This window comes from Salvelinus fontinalis, chromosome 14 (genome assembly GCF_029448725.1).
Source record: "Salvelinus fontinalis isolate EN_2023a chromosome 14, ASM2944872v1, whole genome shotgun sequence".
NCBI lineage: Eukaryota > Metazoa > Chordata > Actinopteri > Salmoniformes > Salmonidae > Salvelinus > Salvelinus fontinalis.
Window position 1 is genome coordinate 30,533,890 of NC_074678.1, and position 18,656 is coordinate 30,552,545.

Genomic DNA, 18,656 nt, shown 5'->3' on the forward strand with positions numbered 1-18,656 from the left:
AATATTAACATTTAATTCCGGGGGGGCATAACCGTTGATCATATTCCTGGTAACACCAGGTATGAGCAGTGGCTAAGTGGTGGTTACCTGCTGCAGACAATGGAGATGGCCACCAATGATACAAGGAAGACCACTCCTGCAGCCGCTGAGCCTGCAATCAAAGGCAGCTGCTCCCTCAGCTCCGATTTATACTCATCTGCAACGAGAGAGAGAGAGAGAGAGAGAGAGAGAGAGAGAGAGAGAGAAATGGAGAGAGTTGAAGGCAAGGTAAAAGAGGAGGTCAGAGAAGAGGTGTGAAAAGTGAAGTGGTGAGAGGAGAGAAATGGATAGAAATGGAGAGAGAAGAGAAATGGATAGAAATGGAGAGAGTTGAAGGCAAGGTAAAAGAGGAGGTCAGAGAAGAGGTGTGAAAAGTGAAGTGGTGAGAGGAGAGAAATGGATAGAAATGGAGAGAGAAGAGAAATGGATAGAAATGGAGAGAGTTGAAGGCAAGGTAAAAGAGGAGGTCAGAGAAGAGGTGTGAAAAGTGAAGTGGTGAGAGGAGAAGAGAAATAGGAGTATTGGAACAGTTAAATGGTATTGGGACAGTGTCAAAAGTGTCTCTACTGTGAAACACATAGACATGTGGGCTAGTATCTGTGCAGACAGACAGTCCCTCAGTGACACATTGCTTCCTGACACAGCTAATCCCCTTACACACTCAATAGGAGTCAGAAGAACGCCTGCTAATCTCAACACAAATGCTTTATCACGTGTCAGAGGGAGAGTTAAGAAAGTAAACAGAAACACCATACCTTCATATGTATAGATCGGATTAAAAGGATGTGTTGCTGTTCTGTCATTTCCAACAGAATCACACATTCTCCAGTATTTATCTATATTCATGTATATAACCATTCATATTGTGTTTTGAATGAACAGCACCTTTTTTCATATTCTGTGGTTTTCATATGGGTTATAATTGTTTATACCATTTTGTGGAAGCTTTCAAAATAGCTCCTAGTGATAACAAATATTTTAGACTTATTTTGGTGCAACATTTGCATAAAAGCTTAATTTTGTTAACTTTTTATTGGGTTCAGAGTTTTATAGTCTCATGACCAGACAACTTTTCTAAGACTGATGACTCAACTGTTTTGGGGGGGAACGGATGCTGCTGCAACCCCAAGACTTCGGCAGGCGCTGCTGCTAGAGATCCCTTAATGAGCTACACCACACTGTGAGCATGCAGGGGCTCTCTGTTGGCTGCTTTCCTCCACTACACCATGCAGCTGTGCCACCTGCAAAGACTCACTATGGCTAACACCTCAAATGTGCAATTTCCCCGAACAAATGGAATTAGTCAGAGCCATATATTTATTTTCTACAGTGCCTTCATAATTTATTCACACCCCTTGACTTTTCCACGTTTCGTTGTGTTACAGCCTGAATTTAAAATGGATTCAATTTAGATTTTGGCACTGATCTACACTCAATTCCCCATAATGTCAAAGTGGAATTATGTTTTTAGAAATGTTTACAATTAATCAAAATGAAAAGCTGAATTGTCTTGAGTCAATAAGTAGTCAATCCCTTTGTTATGGCAAGCCTAAATAAGTTCATGAGTAAAAATGTGCTTAACAAGACAGATAGTATCGACTATACAAAAGCAGACATTGAATATCCCTTTGAGCATGGTGAATTTATTAAACTTTGGATGGTGTATCAATACACCCAGTCACTACAAAGATACAGGAGTCCTTTCTAACTCAGTTGACAGAGAGGAAGGAATCTGCTCAAGGATTTCACCATGAGGCCAAAAGTGATTTTAAACCAGTTACAGAGTTTAATGGCTGTGATAGCATAAAACAACAACATTGTAGTTACTCCACAATACTAACCTAAATGACAGAGTGAAAAGAAGGCCTGTACAAAAAATATATATATTCCAAAACATGCAGCCTGTTTGCAATAAGTAAAACTGCAAAATATGTGGCAAAGAAATTCACTTTTTTGTCCTGAACACAATGCATTATGTTTGAAGCAAATCCAACAAAACACATAACTGAGAACCACTTTTCATATTTTCAAGAATGGTGGTGGCTGCATCATGTTATGGGTATGCTTGTCATCAGCAAGAACTAGGGAGTTTTTTGGGGATAAAAAGAAAAGTTCTAGAGCTAAGCACAGGCAAAATCCTAGAGGAAAATCCTAGAGGTAAACCTGGTTCAGTCTGCTTTCTAACAGACACTGGGAGACAAATTCACATTTCAGCAGGACAATAAGCTAATACTCAAATCTACACTGGAGTTACTTACCAAGATGACATTAAATGTTCCTGAGTGGCCTACAGTTTTACAGTTTTGACTTAAATCGGCTTGAAAAGACTTGAAAATGGCTGTCTAGCAAAGATCAACAACCAACTTGGCACCTTTTTTTAAATGATGATGAAATATTATTCCACTTTGACATTACAAAGTATTTTGTGTAGATCGTTGACAAAAAAATTACAATTAAATCCATTTTAATCCCACTTTATAACACAATTATATGTGGAAAAAGTCAAGTGGTGTGAATAATTTCTGAAGGCACTGCGGATACATGGCTCTAGAAGGAACTACTTTAATCCAGACATTGACTATGGAATATGTATATTAAAAATAAATCCTAATATCAAGAGAATAACTGTTTAATTAAAACAATTCACCACCTGCTCTGCGTCGACACACAAATGTATTGCAGTAATGATAGTTAATGTTTGAAGTTATTACTATATCCAATCTCCCACACCCAGTCCACAGACACAAAGACCCGCATGGCGGTCACACACACATGCACACGGAGCATACCATCTGTCAGGGTTTGGAAGCACTGCTTGCTGCTGTATTTGCCGAAGCCTGCCACCGTCCTGGCACGGACCTGTACCACGTACATGATGCTTGGCCTCAGGCCCTCCACACGGGCAGTGTTGGTCTGGCTCCGCACCATGGTTGAATTCAACTCAGTGTGGTCCTGTAACAATCAGGGAGAGATCGAGAAAGAGAGCTAGAGAATATTACATCTGTTCATCACACTGGGCCTGCAGCTTTTAGGCAGTGGAGTAACAACTCGAGTCAACCCCTAATCCTAATACACACTACATACTGCCCTGTGGGCTTAGATAACAAAATGGCCCTTATTCCTCTTTATGTTTGTGTATGAGATTATACTGGATGGTGTATATCCACATTGGACTCCACTGTTGTAATCTTTATACAGCCATGGAGGGTAATTAGGCTTTTCACATACATACACTATAGAACTTTATAACTCTTTTAATTTGGTCACATAAAACCAGAAATAGGGACATCGAGCAATGAGTGAGGTGTTGAGAAAAAAAAGAGTTCCAAACAACATCCCCATATTAGATCTTTCATCATGTGCAGCATATCGGTAGCTGATCCTGGTTTTAGAATCCATGCATAGACGTATTCATCATCAATCATCAACCACAGTTGCCACACAAATCTCTAAATTCAGATCGTTGGCTCATCACAACACACCTTTTCACTGGCATTGTGTGTACTTAGAGAGCTCATGGCATTTGCTTTTCTTTCTCTGTTTGCTTTAATCCCTCTCTGTCTGTCTCTCTTTCCAGACTCTTTCCTCTGTGGAGGGATGAGAGCAAACAGGAGCAGGAGGTGGAAAAACACTGAGACATGTCCAGGTTCGCATCAGACCAGAGTCAAGGGATACAGGGAGAAAATATATTGTGTGAGAGGTGGATTGTATTCTCATCTTTTTACTGAACACATGAGTGTATGTACATGTTCAGCATGTGTTTAGTAAGTGTTTAGTGAGAATGTGTGACTTGGTATGTGGCAGGTTAGGTCTGCTGGTATGTATAAAGACTGGACACATTTTTAGTATCTGAACCATACAAACTGTAAGTATCCTCCATGGTGGTAATTTATAAAAGGAAAAGTGTGTGCAGACACACTAGAACAGCCAACCCACAGAGACAGAGAGAGACAGAGGAAGGAAAGTAACACTCCTCAGCTAATGGAGGCTCTGACCTTCCTCTATCAGAAGAAAAACACTGAGCAGAAATTAGATGCAACTTCACCCCTGAAATATAGCTGCTTCCTCGCTCAGCGCATGCACTGCCTAAATGACAAGGTCCAATGCAGAATTAGATATGGGGGACTTTGTATAATGCCTGGAATTCCTTAAATGCCCAAGGCCACTTATCTCCCTTCCCCAGAAATACCCAGTGAACCGCCCTTTACAACCACTCCCAATTCCATCCCTCTGAAGCCCCAACCCATCCTCCCCTGGCTTTATCCCCGCCTGGCCTTCTTAAAGATTTGTGAGGGGTGGAGTCTCCCAGAGCTGCGGAGGGGGACTGTGAACTTAACTCTCAACAGCCTAGCAGTGTTCAGCCTGGCAATGTTCAGCCTGGCAATGTTCAGCCTGGCAGTGTTCCGTGGCACTTCAGTCAAAGCTGACGGATGAAATATGCCTCGTTGGCCCTTGCCATTTCAATTTCAATAGCAGAATCCACCTTGCCATCACGCCAATATTCTCAGTGCTTATCATCACACCAGCTTTGACGCTCAGCAAGAAGGCCAAGATGAAATCCACTACCTCAGCAAAGGCTAGCAAATGGAATTCTCCTCACACATGCGGAGAATGCGGAATGGGGTTTGTACTCGGACCGAGTAGAGCATTACATAATAGGATATTGTGACAGGGAGTGCTGACATTATCAGTGTGCTGTCCCATCGGGAACCCACCTCTTCTTCATTGTCTGCACAGAGCAGGAGGAAGAAAAAGACCTTCGGTAGAATAGAGATTTTATATCTGCTTTCATTGGCCAATTGGTGCAATCCAGGCCCGATCCCAAATCTAAACCAACCCCATGGCTCCAGACATTCCCTGGAGAGTGCAGCTGAGTGACTGGCATTAAACACAGAAATACTGGATGGGGGGGGTGGTGAAACTAGGAAGACAGTGGCAGGACAGGTAACAGCGTGTTACACTGGCCCTCCATACATAATTATCAATTTCAACAAGCATGAACTCTATTCGAGGGCTGTGTTTTTTTGTATGAAAGATATGTAGTAATCCGCAAAGCATCATACACTGCGGTGGGACTCTGATGACTTCATGATTTCAAAAATAACTTTCAATCATCTTTACTTTTAGCTCTGACACATTTCCTGTTGCCCAGACAGAGGGGATAAAGCCATCATATTAGGCAGACCAGGTAGATAAAACAAGTATGGAAATAGAACAAAGCGTTCAGACTCATATTCCTGCAATTTGATCCAGAATTCTCTCCATTATTTTCCGTGGGGGAGTGTAACCTGGTCCTGGGGTAATAGTAGGATGTATTATTCTCCTTCCGTTGTGTGTGTGGGGCCCTCTTTTCTGACTCTCCACCCTGAGGACTCTGGTTCTCCTCATCTCTTCTTTGAAATAGAGCTGCGGTCCAGGTAAATATCCCTATCTCTATCTCTACGATATTACTATTGTCTCTCTGAGGAAATTCGTTTGTTCAACACTATGTTGTGTCTATGGAACCACTGTGGGAGTCCTGAAATTAAACACGGTACAGAACCACCTCAAACAAACCTGTGACTTCCACTGTGATGAAAAAGGTATGTCTTTATATTGAAATATGTGACTCGTTTCAGGAAACTAGGTGTATGTTGTGCATAGCTAAACTCAGCAAAAAAAGAAACGGCACTTTCAGGACCCTATCTTCCAAGGATAATTAACCTGTTTGGGCTGCAGGGGCAGTATTGAGTAGCCAGATAAAAGGTGCTCATTTCAAACGGCCTCGTACTCAGTTCTTGATCGTACAATATGCATATTATTATTACTATTGGATAGAAAACACTCTCTAGTTTCTAAAACCGTTTGAATTATATCTGTGAGTCAAAGAGAACTTATTTGGCACAAACTTCCTGACCAGGAAGTGGAAAGTCTGAAATCGAGGCTCTGTTCTACTTCCTGCCTATAAATGGGCATGATACGTATTAGTATACATGCACTTCATAGACCTTCCCCTGGATGTCAAGAGGCGGTGAGAGAAGAAATTGAGTGTTTATCTTGGTCTGAAGTGGAATACAAGCTCTTTGTATGACATGTCCCCCATTTCCTGTTTTCTGGAGAGCGCGAGGAGGTACCTGGATTTGCCTTCTGTTTAGCTGCCGTTATAGGCGACTACTATCTCCGGCTTTGATTTTATTTGATACATGTGACCATATCATCGTAAAGTATGTTTTTTCAATATAGTTTAATCAGATTATTGAAATTTTTTCGGGAGTTTTGCCGTGTTCCGTTCTCTGACTTTGTTGACGATGGAGAGATTCGCGCCACTTGGCAAGTATGCTTGCTAATTCAAGAGGGAAAGAGGCCGTTCTAAATCCAAACAACGATTGTTCCCGACAAAGGACCCCTTGTCCAACATTCTGATGAAAGATCAGCAAAAGTAAGAAACATTTTATTTCATATATCTGTCGTACATGTGAACTAGTCGTCGGCGCCCAACTTTTGGGTACTCTAGCTATACTGAAGCTGGATGTCGTAATGAAGTTATTTTTTAGAATTCTAACACATTTCATTAAGAACTAATGGATCTATCATTTCCTATACAACATGTATTTTTTAGTTATGTTTATGAATAGCTATTTGGTCAGAATATGTGTGTCAGAAAAAGTGTCAGAAAAATATCCGGACGTTGTGGAAAAAGTAGCTACGATAGCACAATGTATAACCACCGATTTCAGCTCTAAATATGCACATTTTCGAACAAAACATAAGTGTATGTATAACCTGATGTTATAGGACTGTCATCTGATGAAGAATATCAAGGTTAGTCAAAAATTATGTGTCTTTTACTGATTTGTTACGATCGCTAACCTTTTGCTACTGGGAAATGGCTTGTGTTTCTGGCTATTGTGGTAAGCTAATATAACGCTATATTGTGTTTTCGCTGTAAAACACTTAATAAATCGGAAATATTGTCTGGAATCACAAGATGCCTGTCTTTCATTTGCTGTACACTATGTATTTTTCAGAAATGTTTTATGATGAGTAATTAGGTATTTGACGTTGGTGTCTGTAATTATTATGGCTGCTTTCGGTGCAATTTCTGATTGTAGCTGCAATGTAAACTATGATTTATACCTGAAATATGCACATTTTTCGAACAAAACATAGATTTATTGTATAACATGTTATAAGACTGTCATCTGTTGAAGTTGTTTGTTGGTTAGTTAGGTTGGCTTTGTGCATGCTACCTGTGCTGTGAAAAATGTCTGTCCTTTTTTGTATTTGGTGGTGAGCTAACATAAATATACGTGCTGTTTTCGCTGTAAAACATTTTAAAAATCGGACATGTTGGCTGGATTCACAAGATGTGTACCTTTCATTTGCTGTATTGGACTTGTTAATGTGTGAAAGTTAAATATTTAAAAAATATATATTTTGAATTTCGCGTCCTGCACTTGAGCTGGCTGTTGTCATAAGTGTACCGACGTCGGGCTTGCAGCCAGAAGAAGTTAATAAAAATCCAAATAACCCCACAGATCTTCATTCTACAGGGTTTAAACACTGTTTCCCATGCTTGTTCAATGAACCCTAAACAATTAATGAACATGCACCTGTGGAACGGTCGTTAAGAAACTAACAGCTTACAGACGGTAGGCAATTAAGGTCACAGTTGTGAAAACTTAGGACACTAAAGTGCCTTCCTACTGACTCTGAAAAACACCAAAAGAAAGATGCCCAGGTCCCTGCTCATCTGCGTGAACGTGCCTTAGGCATGCTACAAGGAGGCATGAGGACTACAGATGTGGCCAGGGCAATAAATTGCAATGTCCGTACTGTGAGATGCCTAAGACAGCACTACAGGGAGACAGGATGGACAATTGATTGTCCTCGCAGTGGCAGACCACGTGTAACAACACCTGCACAGGATCGGTACATCCGAACATCACACCTGCAGGACAGGTACAGGATGGCAACAACAACTGCACGAGTTAAACCAGGATCGCACAATCCCTCCATCAGTGCTCAGATTGTACACAATAGGCTGAGAGAGGCTGGACTGAGAGCTTGTAGGCATGTTGTAAGGCAGGTCCTCACCAGACATCACCGGCAACATCGCCGCCTATGGGCACAAACCCACTGTCGCTGGACCAGACAGGACTGGCAAAAAGTGCTCTTCACTGAGGAGTCGCGGTTTTGTCACACCAGGGGTGACGGTCGGATTCGCATTCATCGTCGAAGGAATGAGCGTTACACCGAGGCCTGTACTCTGGAGCAGGATTGACTTGGAGGTGAAGGGTCCGTCATGGTCTGGGACGGTGTGTCACAGCATTATCGGACTGAGCTTGTTGTCATTGCAGGCAATCTCAACACTGTTTACAGGGAAGACATCCTCCTCCCTCATGAGGAACCCTTCCTGCAGGCTCATCCTGACATGACCATCCAGCATGCCACCAGCCATACTGCTCGTTCTATGCGTAATTTCCTGCAAGACAGGAATGTCAGTGTTCTGCCATGGCCAGCGAAGAGCCCATTGAGCACGTCTGGGATCTGTTGGATCTGAGGGTGAGGGCCATTCCCCCCAGAAATGTACAGGAACTTGCAGGTGCCTTGGTGGAAGAGTGGGGTAACATCTCACAGCAATAACTGGCAAATCTGGTGCAGTCCATGAGGAGGAGATGCACTGCAGTACTTAATGCAGCTGGTAGCCACACCAGATACTGACTGTTACTTTCCCCCCATTTGTTCAAGGACACATTATTCAATTTCTGTTAGTCACATGTCTGTGGAACTTGTTCAGTTAATGTCTCAGTTGTTGAATCTTGTTATGTTCATACAAATATTTACACGTTAAGTTTGCTGAAAATAAACGCAGTTGACAGTGAGAGGACATTTCTATTTTTGCTGAGTTTACTTCACAATGGCGCCATTTGAACGTAAACTTTATTTTTTTATCAAAATGTGTTTTTGGCAGAGATGCCTTCTGGGACATGTGATCTTTCATGTCTCTTTATAACAAACTTGTATGTCATTTGTAAATACAAATAAAATTGTTAAACTACGAGCCTAGCTGGTTTAGCCATGGAAAAAGGCCGCTTTCCACTAGCCATGATTTGACATGCCGAGAGATGAGTTCTGCCATGTAGGGTATGATAGCTAAGGAGATGGAGAAAATTCTTGGGTTTGATTGCAAATATGCAGACGGAGTCGACAAGAGAACACAGAAGGCTCCGAATTACATCTTCAAACTAAAAGCAACCATGGCATATGTGACAGAGAGGGAGAAACGTCCATCTATGTATACGGGTAAGAGAGTCTAGCTAGCAACATTTTCAGATATTACATGTTTCTAGTTTGTCAGAATGTGTACTGTTAGCTAGCTAGCTAATGCTAGCTAGCTAACATTGAACCTGGTTGGTTAGCTACCTGCAGGTTCATGCAGGGTAGTAACATTATGAGTTAGGATTATGGTTCATTGTTTAGCTAGCTAGCTACATGTCTAAACAAAAGACAAGTAACTATTGTCTTTTGCAAGTAACTATTTCAATAGAATGTTTATGATGTCAATGCGACAACTGTCGATAGAAGTAGTTTGTAAATTCACAGCCTTTGGTCTTGAAATCTTTGGTTGTTTAGTACATGTGAATCCTTAAAGAGATGGTTGGCGCTCAAGCTTTAAAAAGTGTGAACGATGCTGAATGGGTGTAGACAAAGAAGAGCTCTCCAGTAGGTACCAAAAAATTCAAGGGCCATTTTCTCAAAAGTGAGGTTACAAATGTATCAACTTTCAAAGCAGAATTACTTTCGCATTGTTCCTGCTGATTGTCCGCAGGCCTACAAAAAGGTTTCCCATCCCAGTTGCCAGGGATGGAGGCAGACACACAAATATAGACATAGACGGATGAAAACAATCCCGTCCATTAAAAGTAAAAATACTAAAATTGCTAGTTGTCTTTGACATACAGAACACTCAATATCTTTAATGCAACTTAGCCTGTTTAAATAGGCCAGCTAGCCATCTTCTCGTGCTCTCAGAACTGGACATATGAAGTGCTCATTAATAACAACCTTTCACTGATTGAACAGGAAAACAACTAAGTCATCAGAGGACAGAGAGGGTTTTGATCAAACTCTCTGAAAGAGCACATTTGACAGCATTATGTTGGATAATATACAATATTACAGTAAATGCAGGCTTCATGAGTGTACAGTGCTGTCAACACAGCATTTTCAATAGAAACCACAAGTGACATCGTATCCATGAACTCTATAGGTATGACCATACTATATCAGAGAGGAAAAGACGAGAGCCAGAGAAGGATACGGACAGAAGACTGTAGAGGTGCAGCAGGCAGAGAGACAATGAAAAGGAAATGGAAACAACAATGACAAAACAGTGTAAAACAGAGTGAGAGAAAGAGGAAGTAGGGAGATATAGAGGAAGCTGAGAGAGACAGAGGGAGGTTAGGCCAATGGAGTGGATATAAGGTTAGCGAGACCACAGGGCAGCCCTCTCTAAGCATGGGGGAAGATGCATATTTACTACCTAATGATATAGAGTTGAAAGGCTATGTGTGCTGCCTCTACTCAGGGGAAAAAAGGCTGTGTGGAGGAGCCACAGGTCAGACAGGGTTGGCGAAAGACCCAGACTGAGAGGACACCTTTCACACAAAATAGGTCCAAGCACGCCAGTATCCTAGCAACCCTGTGCTCTGTGCTCATCCAAAGGAGACGCCGGTTAAACGCAATTAATGGATAATTATCATGGTTGCAACGGCATTCTCAGATGCACACTCGCCAAGGTAACGAGGGGAATGACTCAAAAATCAGAGGGTACAATAAAATTAGAGTAAACGTGTCAAGTATAATAACACATGAATATTGAGTCCCATGGGGGAGAGGATAAAGGCATAACGGCTAATATTCCCAGCAAACTTTGTAGACCAATACCCGTCCAGAAGATTCACCGAATAGAGACAACCTTCTGGGTGTCTTTCCATTGAACGTAAAAGAGATGCCTCTGGTGGACATAATGATCTGCTCATGTATTTGAGTTCTTATTACATACATTAATTATTCAAATGTTGTCTTACCTTTTCATAGTACCTCAGTTCATAGTCCAGGATGATTCCATTGGGCTGCTCAGGCTGTGGCCATGACAATGTGAAGCTCTTCATGGTGGAGCTGACCTGGTGCATGATGGGAACCATGGAAGGAGCTAAGGGAACAGACAGATGGGGCAAGATCAACTGTATGGATGCTTCCTTACTCTTTAGTATTGCAACCATCCTACATGTTTGATCAATGTTATGAAATAAAGGCCTTCTGTGCTGAAACTGTATGAAAAAACATGCTTGACTGAAGAGTCCCAATTAATTGAATGGCTTTCAATCACGTATGATGTCATCATACCACTCCGTTAAGCAGTACTGAGGTATCCTTGGTCATAGTATTTCTATTACAACAATTCTATGGCATCGAACTGAGCTCACTTTATAGCACATTTGATTTGCAGCCCTCCTTTCCCCTTACAGACAGCAATAAAGTTGAAATGCCCATAACATGTTTTATGAATTAAACCCATTCAGCCCATTCAATTTCCTCCCTCTCTCTCTGCTACCACCACAATCCCCCAGGCCACCATCTCCAACAACCCATCATCTTAACCCAGGGAGGGTGGAGGGCACGACAGCAAGCCCTCGACCAGGGATGGAGAGAGGAGGGTAGGATATTACCCCCATAGTACCTAATGGTGTATCTGTTTGTATGAATGTCTTACATCCCGGCAATTCTATGTGACTGAGCATCCTTACTGTAGCAGCAGCAGGGAGAGATGTTGGTCATGTTAAGCGGTTGTCGGTGCACTGCTGCTCTGGCTAAAAGAGGGGAGGGGATAGTCATCAGTCAGCGAGAGGAGGCTTTCTGGCTCTCTTTCACGCACCACTGCTCCAGCTTTGCGCCGCGTTATCAATACGCTGAGCCTGGCTAGCGGTGAGGCAGCAGTCTACAGGCCCCCAGCACTTCCTGTCATTCACACTGTTTCAAATGTGCTGCTTTCCTTGCCTCAAAGGGCTTTTTAATCTATTCAAATCTTTTTTTATTTCATTTCATTTGCTGATTTGGTTTTTGTACTATGTTTTAGTGAGTGAAATTCTAGCTAAGTTTTTTTTTGCCTAAAACAAATGTTATATATTTTTGGAGCCCACGGGGTTTATGGTGAGGGGTAAACGAATCAGGCCAAACCCTATTATTTTGACAAGTGAGTGAGTGAGTGAGTGAGTGAGTGAGTGAGTGAGTGAGTGAATGAGTGAGTACTACATTTGCCGGTCCCCACAAGGAAAAATGCTATTTTAGCGGTTAGGTTTAGGGTTACAATTAGTGTTTGAGGTTTAGGTTCAGGAGTAGGGTTAAGTAAAATAGGATTTTGGATGGGAATCAATTGTTTGGTCCCCACAAGGATAGTAAAACAAACGTGTGTGTGTGTGTGTGTGTGTTCCCCATCCTCTCTAACTGTGGCTGGCACTAGGCTGAGTGAATTAGGAGCCAAATCAGAAAGGAAGAAAAAACACTGTTAGTTCTCTAAAAAAATTAATCTGCCACGCTAGACTAGACTTCATGCTCAGCTCAGAATTATGGCTGTCTGAGTTACAGCCCCAAAGAGGATATTTAAAAACTCTACAAAAAGCCATGCGACATTTCCGGTTTGGAGCGAGCGGTCGCATTTGCATTCGCTCTGCAGGTAGTATAACTTTTCATTTCATTTTCATTACATTTCATTACATTTCATTATAGTACAACGGTTTAATTTGTCTAACCTTAGCAATTTCTTCTTAGCTAGCTACTTAGCCGTCTGTGTATAAAAGATAATTGCGTAATTATCGTATTCCGTCGTCTATCGTAGTCCACACTTATCTGCCCAGCAGCTAGCAAACGTCCACCGACTACCGAATAGTAGTATAAACTTTTCATTACATTTCATTATAGTACAACGGTCTGATTTTCATTTTCACTACAGTACAACGGTTTGATTTGTTTGATCTTAGCTAGCTACATAGCCGTCTTTGCATCAAACATAAGTGTGTAGTTATTGAGGTTCGCCAGCCAGCTATTTTCGCCCTAACGTAACGCAACGTAGCCAACACTGCTAGCTAGCCAGCTTGCCACCGAATAGCAGCATTGTAGAAACGAGTGCATTACAACGGAACGACTTGATCAGTGTAGTGTTGGCTGACTACACAGTTGTCTTTGCTATCTTTGATTTGTATTTGTTCGATCTTAGCTAGCTACTTAGCTGGCTCCATAGCCGTCTTTGTATCGGTGATAATTGTGTAGTTAATTGTGTAGTTATCAAGGTTCGCTGAGGTTCGCTAGCCAGGTATTCTCGCCCTAACGTAACGTAACGTAACGTAGTCAACCCTGCTAACTAGCCAGCTAGCCACCGATTAGCAGCACGGTAGAAACGATTACATTACAACGGAACGACTTGACTTGTGTAGTGTTAGCTAGCTACATAGTTTTCTTTGCTATCTTTTTATCTAAGATAATTGTGTAGCTTTGAGTAATTATCGGTTAGCTAGCCAGCTATTTTTCGCCTGCCGCGCTGCCGTCCTCCTACCTAGCCAACACTGCTAGCTAGCCAACTTCTACCGAATAGCAGCACTGTAGAAACTTACATTACAACGGGACGACTTGATTAGCGTAGTGTTAGCTAGTTGTCTTTGCTGTCCTTGTATCCATGATAATTGTGTAGTTTAGAGAAATTTAGTGAAATTGTCGAGGTTACCTAGCCAGCTTCACTTTCAACAACGTAGCCACTGCTAGCCAGGCTACTTCACCAGCCAGCAGTACTATATCATTTTAGTCAATAAGATCTTGTATTTTATTTTTATTTTTTTGCAACGTAAGCTTAACTTTCTGAACATTCGAGACGTGTAGCCCACTTGTCATTCTAATCTCCATTGCATTAGCGTAGCCTCTTCTGTAGCCTGTCAACCATGTGTCTGTCTATCCCTGTTCTCTCCTCTCTGCACAGACCATACAAACGCTTCACACCGCGTGGCCGCGCCCACCCTAACCTGGTGGTCCCAGCCCGCACGACCCACGTGGAGTTCCAGGTCTCCGGTGGCCTCTGGAACTGCCGATCTGCGGCCAACAAGGCAGAGCTCATCTCAGCCTATGCTTCCCTCCAGTCCCTCGACTTCCTGGCACTGACGGAAACATGGCTCACCACAGATAACACTGCTACTCCTACTGCTCTCTCTTCGTCTGCCCACGTGTTCTCGCACACCCCGAGACCTTCTGGTCAGCGGGGTGGTGGCACCGGGATCCTCATCTCTCCCAAGTGGTCATTCTCTCTTTCTCCCCTTACCCATCTGTCTATCGCCTCCTTTGAATTCCATGCTGTCACAGTTACCAGCCCTTTCAAGCTTAACATCCTTATCATTTATCGCCCTCCAGGTTCCCTTGGAGAGTTCATCAATGAGCTTGATGCCTTGATAAGCTCCTTTCCTGAGGACGGCTCACCTCTCACAGTTCTGGGTGACTTTAACCTCCCCATGTCTACCTTTGACTCATTCCTCTCTGCCTCCTTCTTCCCACTCCTCTCCTCTTTTGACCTCACCCTCTCACCTTCCCCCCCTACTCACAAGGCTGGCAATACGCTTGACCTCATCTTTACTAGATGCTGTTCTTCCACTAACCTCATTGCAACTCCCCTCCAAGTCTCCGACCACTACCTTGTATCCTTTTCCCTCTCGCTCTCATCCAACACTTCCCACACTGCCCCTACTCGGATGGTATCGCGCCGTCCCAACCTCCGCTCTCTCTCCCCCGCTACTCTCTCCTCTTCCATCCTATCATCTCTTCCCTCTGCCCAAACCTTCTCCAACCTATCTCCTGATTCTGCCTCCTCAACCCTCCTCTCCTCCCTTTCTGCATCCTTTGACTCTCTATGTCCCCTATCCTCCAGGCCGGCTCGGTCCTCCCCTCCCGCTCCGTGGCTCGACGACTCATTGCGAGCTCACAGAACAGGGCTCCGGGCAGCCGAGCGGAAATGGAGGAAAACTCGCCTCCCTGCGGACCTGGCATCCTTTCACTCCCTCCTCTCTACATTTTCCTCTTCTGTCTCTGCTGCTAAAGCCACTTTCTACCACTCTAAATTCCAAGCATCTGCCTCTAACCCTAGGAAGCTCTTTGCCACCTTCTCCTCCCTCCTGAATCCTCCTCCCCCTCCCCCCCCCTCCTCCCTCTCTGCAGACGACTTCGTCAACCATTTTGAAAAGAAGGTCGACGACATCCGATCCTCGTTTGCTAAGTCAAACGACACCGCTGGTTCTGCTCACACTGCCCAACCCTGTGCTTTGACCTCTTTCTCCCCTCTCTCTCCAGATGAAATCTCGCGTCTTGTGACGGCCGGCCGCCCAACAACCTGCCCGCTTGACCCTATCCCCTCCTCTCTCCTCCAGACCATTTCCGGAGACCTTCTACCTTACCTCACCTCGCTCATCAACTCATCCTTGACCGCTGGCTACGTCCCTTCCGTCTTCAAGAGAGCGAGAGTTGCACCCCTTCTGAAAAAACCTACACTCGATCCCTCCGATGTCAACAACTACAGACCAGTATCCCTTCTTTCTTTTCTCTCCAAAACTCTTGAACGTGCCGTCCTTGGCCAGCTCTCCTGCTATCTCTCTCAGAATGACCTTCTTGATCCAAATCAGTCAGGTTTCAAGACTAGTCACTCAACTGAGACTGCTCTTCTCTGTATCACGGAGGCGCTCCGCACTGCTAAAGCTAACTCTCTCTCCTCTGCTCTCATCCTTCTAGACCTATCGGCTGCCTTCGATACTGTGAACCATCAGATCCTCCTCTCCACCCTCTCCGAGTTGGGCATCTCCGGCGCGGCCCACGCTTGGATTGCGTCCTACCTGACAGGTCGCTCCTACCAGGTGGCGTGGCGAGAATCTGTCTCCTCACCACGCGCTCTCACCACTGGTGTCCCCCAGGGCTCTGTTCTAGGCCCTCTCCTATTCTCGCTATACACCAAGTCACTTGGCTCTGTCATAACCTCACATGGTCTCTCCTATCATTGCTATGCAGACGACACACAATTAATCTTCTCCTTTCCCCCTTCTGATGACCAGGTGGCGAATCGCATCTCTGCATGTCTGGCAGACATATCAGTGTGGATGACGGATCACCACCTCAAGCTGAACCTCGGCAAGACGGAGCTGCTCTTCCTCCCGGGGAAGGACTGTCCGTTCCATGATCTCGCCATCACGGTTGACAACTCCATTGTGTCCTCCTCCCAGATCGCTAAGAACCTTGGCGTGATCCTGGACAACACCCTGTCGTTCTCCACCAACATCAAGGCGGTGGCCCGTTCCTGTAGGTTCATGCTCTACAACATCCGCAGAGTACGACCCTGCCTCACACAGGAAGCGGCGCAGGTCCTAATCCAGGCACTTGTCATCTCCCGTCTGGATTACTGCAACTCGCTGTTGGCTGGGCTCCCTGCCTGTGCCATTAAACCCCTACAACTCATCCAGAACGCCGCAGCCCGGCTGGTGTTCAACCTTCCCAAGTTCTCTCACGTCACCCCGCTCCTCCGCTCTCTCCACTGGCTTCCAGTTGAAGCTCGCATCCGCTACAAGACCATAGTGCTTGCCTACGGAGCTGTGAGGGGAACGGCACCTCAGTACCTTCAGGCTCTGATCAGGCCCTACACCCAAACAAGGGCACTGCGTTCATCCACCTCTGGCCTGCTCGCCTCCCTACCACTGAGGAAGTACAGTTCCCGCTCAGCCCAGTCAAAACTGTTCGCTGCTCTGGCACCCCAATGGTGGAACAAACTCCCTCACGATGCCAGGACAGCGGAGTCAATCACCACCTTCCGGAGACACCTGAAACCCCACCTCTTCAAGGAATACCTAGGATAGGATAAAGCAATCCTTCTGCCCCCCCCCCCCCCCCCCTTAAAAGATCTAGATGCACTATTGTAAAGTGGCTGTTCCACTGGATGTCATAAGGTGAATGCACCAATTTGTAAGTCGCTCTGGATAAGAGCGTCTGCTAAATGACTTAAATGTAAATGTAAAATGTAAATGATTTCCTCTACTAAGTGTGGTGACGCATCCCTCACATAAAAAGACATGCGTCTGGGTTGGTGCTCTTTCAACTGCTGTTGACTGCCTCAACCTCCACTGGCAAGCTGTGAAATTCAATAGTTTGCTGCTATTATTGACAATACATGTTATTTTTCTGATTGTCATGCTGAAACTATCAATACGATGTTGCCCCGTATAAAAAAAGTACTCCAAAATCTCCATAAACAATGACACTGAGTGAGGCCGATGCTAAGTTACTACACTGACATTGATGTCTTCATCATAATTTTTGAAATATTGGGCTTCCTGTAACCGATCAATTTTTATTGGCTGAAGTAAACTAGCAGAGCTCTCAAAAGGCTTGCCTCAGCGTGTTGCTCTTTTTATGTCTCCAAGATGTGTGTGGATTTACAAGGAGAGAAACATGTAGAGGAGGATTTGAACAAGCAAGATAAGGGTGGTAAAACTGTCAGAGTTCCAATCTCCCGAACACCCGCATTCCGCACAAGGTAAGAATGTCCCACAGGAGACCTAAAGGACGAAGCAGGATCTCCATATTCCAACACTGTTTCCCACAAGAATAAGGCAGAGCTTGTTGGAGGAAAAGTACAGTGATTCTTCACATATATCAGATAAAGCAATGTTACCTTTTTGTCAGATAGTCTTCATCATTAGGAAAGTCTCATTACAGCCAACGTTTAATGTAACGTTGATGATGACCCTGTTTCCTTTACCAATTTGGATTCAAACTACATGAAATAAAAGTATAACGTTTAACGTCCCATACTACAAAAAATATTTTCTCATTCTTTCTCTGCCTTTTCTTTCTGTATGCATTGCTCTGTCTGTCCCTCTCTCTCGCTTGTTCTCGCTCGCTCTCTCGCTCTGTGTGAATGTTTTATAGCTCTAGATAATGCCTCTACTCAGACAGAGGAAGAGTGGAGCATCAGGGATCCCTCACACAGAGACAGATAGCCTGTTATCTCGCCTAGTGCAATATTTCCATCTGTTTCTTGTTTTCTTATTTACCAGATGTTGGTTCAGATGCAATTTCCAAATGTCCTTATAGGGCACAGGAGACAAATTGACCAAAACACAAGAGAAAGGCTTTCTGTGTTAAGATATTACACATAGCTAACTGCCAGTGGCTACTGTAGTTACACTTGTACCTTGATGTTATTCTGTATTTTCTTGAGGTGTTTACTCATGTGTATACGGTTCCAAAGAATACAGTCACTGCAAGCCTTTCCTGTCTCATCTTATTTATTTTTTAATTACCCTTATTTTACAAGGTAAATTGACTGAGAACACATTTTAATTTACAGCAACGACCTGGAGAATAGTTACAGGGGAGAGGAGGGGGAATGAATGAGCCAATTGAAAGCTGGGGATGAATAGGTGGCCATGATGGTATGAGGGCCAAATTCGGAATTTAGCCAGGACACCGGGGTTAACACCCCTACTCTTATGATAAGTGCCATGGGATCTTTTAGTGACCACAGAGAGTCAGGATACCCGTTTAACGTCCCATCCGAA

At 43.9% G+C, this 18,656-nt stretch overlaps 1 protein-coding gene across 1 annotated transcript in view; it reads right to left on the bottom strand.

Moving 5' to 3' along the window:
- The window catches only part of LOC129810604 (ephrin type-B receptor 1-like), a 235,345-nt gene that overhangs the window by 48,916 nt on the left and 167,773 nt on the right, over positions 1-18,656 (bottom strand). The window contains exons 7-9 of the mRNA XM_055861287.1: positions 11,112-11,236; positions 2,829-2,991; positions 88-196 (exon numbers count right to left, since the gene is read on the bottom strand). Of these exons, the coding sequence (XP_055717262.1) occupies positions 88-196; positions 2,829-2,991; positions 11,112-11,236 (397 nt within the window). The remainder of the gene's footprint in view (positions 1-87; positions 197-2,828; positions 2,992-11,111; positions 11,237-18,656) is intronic.